This window comes from Limulus polyphemus, unplaced genomic scaffold (assembly GCF_000517525.1).
Source record: "Limulus polyphemus unplaced genomic scaffold, Limulus_polyphemus-2.1.2 Scaffold4216, whole genome shotgun sequence".
NCBI classification, from domain to species: domain Eukaryota; kingdom Metazoa; phylum Arthropoda; class Merostomata; order Xiphosura; family Limulidae; genus Limulus; species Limulus polyphemus.
The window spans coordinates 52,757-56,072 of record NW_013669826.1 but is presented as its reverse complement, the minus strand read 5'-3'; the positions used below and the strand labels follow the sequence as shown (position 1 = coordinate 56,072).

The following is a 3,316-nucleotide window of genomic DNA, read 5'->3' as shown; positions in this document are numbered from 1 at the left end:
AATAGTGTGATATTTACATCTACTTGAATGTAGATATACACCAAGTAGATGTAAATATCACACTATTGGTGTGATATCTACATTAATAGTGTGATATCTACATTCAATAGTGTGATATTTACATCTACTGGTGTGATATCTACATTCAATAGTGTGATATCTACATCTACTGGTGTGATATTTACATCTACTGGTGTGATATCTACATTCAATAGTGTGATATTTACATCTACTGGTGTGATATCTACATTTAATAGTGTGAATTTTTGGGATTTAAGCATGTTTTATAGGGAAGCACTAGACAATCTTTTAGTTTACGTTCTGTGGAACACACGTAGCACTTAAAGCTTGAATTGTGCTTTTTTCCTTTTATCAAATATAAAATGTATTATGCCTTAAAATCAAATAGGTTTATACAAGGATATTATTATAAGTAGTCTGCACATATATTTTACTTCTCGGTTAAAGAGATCTCCCAATGTCTAACGATTTTGTTCACCATTAACTTTGGATATCTTAGGTCAGTCGCTTGTTGCTGCTTGCCGGAGCAAATCCTGACTACAGAACTTCTCAGCTGAATAATGCTCCTCTTCTTGTTATCGCTGCTCACCAGGGGTATCCAGACATGGTATCATTGCTCTTGGAGTTTGGAGCTGACCCAAATGCTACAGCTTCAGATGGTCTGAGTCCTCTGTGCACAGCCAGCAAACAAGGCTATTTAGAGATTGTCTGTCTTTTGCTGAACAAAGGTGCTAAAGTAAGTCAATCCTGAACAAGCACAATTACTTACTTTTAGTTTTTAACTTTCTGAATATTTGAACTACATTTTGATACCTTCTTTTGATTAGATTTAAAAAACTACAGCAGTCCTGTAAACCAGCCTGGTGTAAGTTTAAAGAAGTTACTTTACAGTCAGTTCCTCTCTTCCTTTATTCACAAATAAACCAGCCAGGTGTAAGTTTAAAGAAGTTACTTTACAGTCAGTTCCTCTCTTCCTTTATTCACAGATAAACCAGCCTGGTGTAAGTTTAAAGAAGTTACTTTACAGTCAGTTCTTCTCTTCCTTTATTTAAGATAAACCAGCCTGACAAAACTGGAAGGTGTTCTTTGGTTTATGCTTCCATGAATGGTCACTTAGAAGTCGTCAGCAACCTCTTACAGTCTGAATGGACAGGAGAGCCAGGACTTGGAAAAGTGGGCCAGCAAGCAGTAGTTGCAGCCTCACAAAATGGCTTTATGTCTGTAGGTTTCACTTTAAGTTTACTGAATTACAACCTTCTTTACATTGAAGTGTATTTATATTGTGTAACTTTAGTAATTATCATTTTCTTGCTACTCTTCTGGTTTTGGTAATGAATTTCTAATTATTTAAACATAATATCTTTACATAAAGGTATGCTCTATTAACTTTAATCATTTGTTATCATAGGTTATTATAAAAATAATTTATATTTTAAATGGCTTAAGTATCTGGTCACAATATTGAAAATCAGTTTTACTGAATAAAACTGCTTGTTTCATATCCATCATCATCACAGTTTTACTGAATAAAACTGCTTATTTCATATCCAACATCATCACAGTTTTACTGAATAAAACTGCTTGTTTGATATCCATCATCATCATCACAGTTTCACTGAATAAAACTGCTTGTTTGGTATCCATCATCATCACAGTTTTACTGAATAAAACTGCTTGTTTCATATCCATCATCATCACAGTTTTACTGAATAAAACTGCTTATTTAATATCCAACATCATCACAGTTTTACTGAATAAAACTGCTTGTTTGGTATCCATCATCATCATCACAGTTTTACTGAATAAAACTGCTTGTTTGATATCCAACATTATAACAGTTTTACTGAATAAAACTGCTTATTTGATATCCAACATCATCACAGTTTTACTACAGTGTTTCTTGAAAAACGTATTTGTTTTTTACTGTTACCTCTCCTTTTACATTATGCGTATTTTACATTAAGTAAAAGTTTCATACTATGAGTTAATTCACTCGACATTTTTGTCAGAAAAATTAAGCCAGTGGTAATCAAATTTCTGGTTGTAGAAAACATACTGTAAAAAATAAAAATGTTGGTTTTAAAGGTATTTATAAAATGATTGTTGTAAAATCTTTCAAAACAAATAAAACATGAAATATAAGAGCACTTATAGACTTTCCTGGAATAGATACAAATGCCCCCCGCCCATCCACAAGTTGAGAGCATGGGTCCCAGAACGTTAACTAGGTACTCAAATGGGGCTTTAGACCTGAAAGCCTGGGAACATCTGTGTTAAACTGTTGTTGTGGCTTGTCTGTTTAGGGTTAAGATCATTTGTCATGATTTTTCTACATGAAAACTAGATAAATTTACAGGTTTTCTTCACATTTCAGGTGTGTGAATTTTTACTGGACATGAGTGAAGTGAGAGTGAACACTCAAGACGACCTCATGGGTCAAACACCCCTTACCACAGCCTGCTTTGCAGGACATATTGAAGTCTGTGATATGTTATTGAGGCGTGGTGCTTCTCTCTCTCTTCCTAACTGCCAGGGGGAGCCACCATTAATTTGTGCTGTGGTTGCAGGCTACTGGGAGGTGGTTGAGTTCTTACTGAGTCACAAGGCTGAGTTGGAACAAACTGACAGCAAAGGTCGTACTGCCTTGATGGTGGCAGCAAAAGAAGGACACCTAGGAATTCTGGAACTACTACTCTCTAAAGGTAACGTCTTTACTAGAACAGAGACCTCTACTTCATAACTATAAATTGCCTACTCCTCCTCAGTCTTAAAATTTACACTTTCTGACTCACTAGCTAAGATACTAATATCTATGTTTTGAGTGAAAATATAACAAGTGTTAGATATTAAACTTCTTTGAAAAAAGTATTACACTGCTCTAGGTGGGTTTTTTTATTTGAAAAAGTATTACAGTGCTCTAGATGGTTTTGTTTCTAAGTGTAATACATTTTAAAGCTCTAGGTGGGTTTTTTATTTGAAAAAGTGTTACACTGCTCTAGGTGGTTTTTTATTTTTAAAATGTATTACACTGCTCTAGATGGTTTTGTTTCTATTTAAAAAGTATTACACTGCTCTAGGTGTTTTTTTTATTTTTAAAAAGTATTACACTGCTCTAGGTGGTTTTTTATTTTTAAAATGTATTACACTGCTCTAGATGGTTTTGTTTCTATTTAAAAAGTATTACACTGCTCTAGGTGGGTTTTTTTATTTTTAAAAAGTATTACACTGCTCTAGGTGGTTTTTTATTTTTAAAATGTATTACACTGCTCTAGATGGTTTTGTTTCTATTTAAAAA

General features: G+C 33.7%; 1 protein-coding gene across 1 annotated transcript in view; it reads left to right on the top strand.

The window, feature by feature from the left end:
- Positions 1–3,316, top strand: part of LOC106470785 (protein TANC2-like) — a 17,067-nt gene that overhangs the window by 8,249 nt on the left and 5,502 nt on the right. The window contains exons 8-10 of the mRNA XM_022399427.1: positions 521–757; positions 1,075–1,242; positions 2,396–2,723. Coding sequence (XP_022255135.1) covers positions 521–757; positions 1,075–1,242; positions 2,396–2,723 — 733 coding nt within the window. The remainder of the gene's footprint in view (positions 1–520; positions 758–1,074; positions 1,243–2,395; positions 2,724–3,316) is intronic.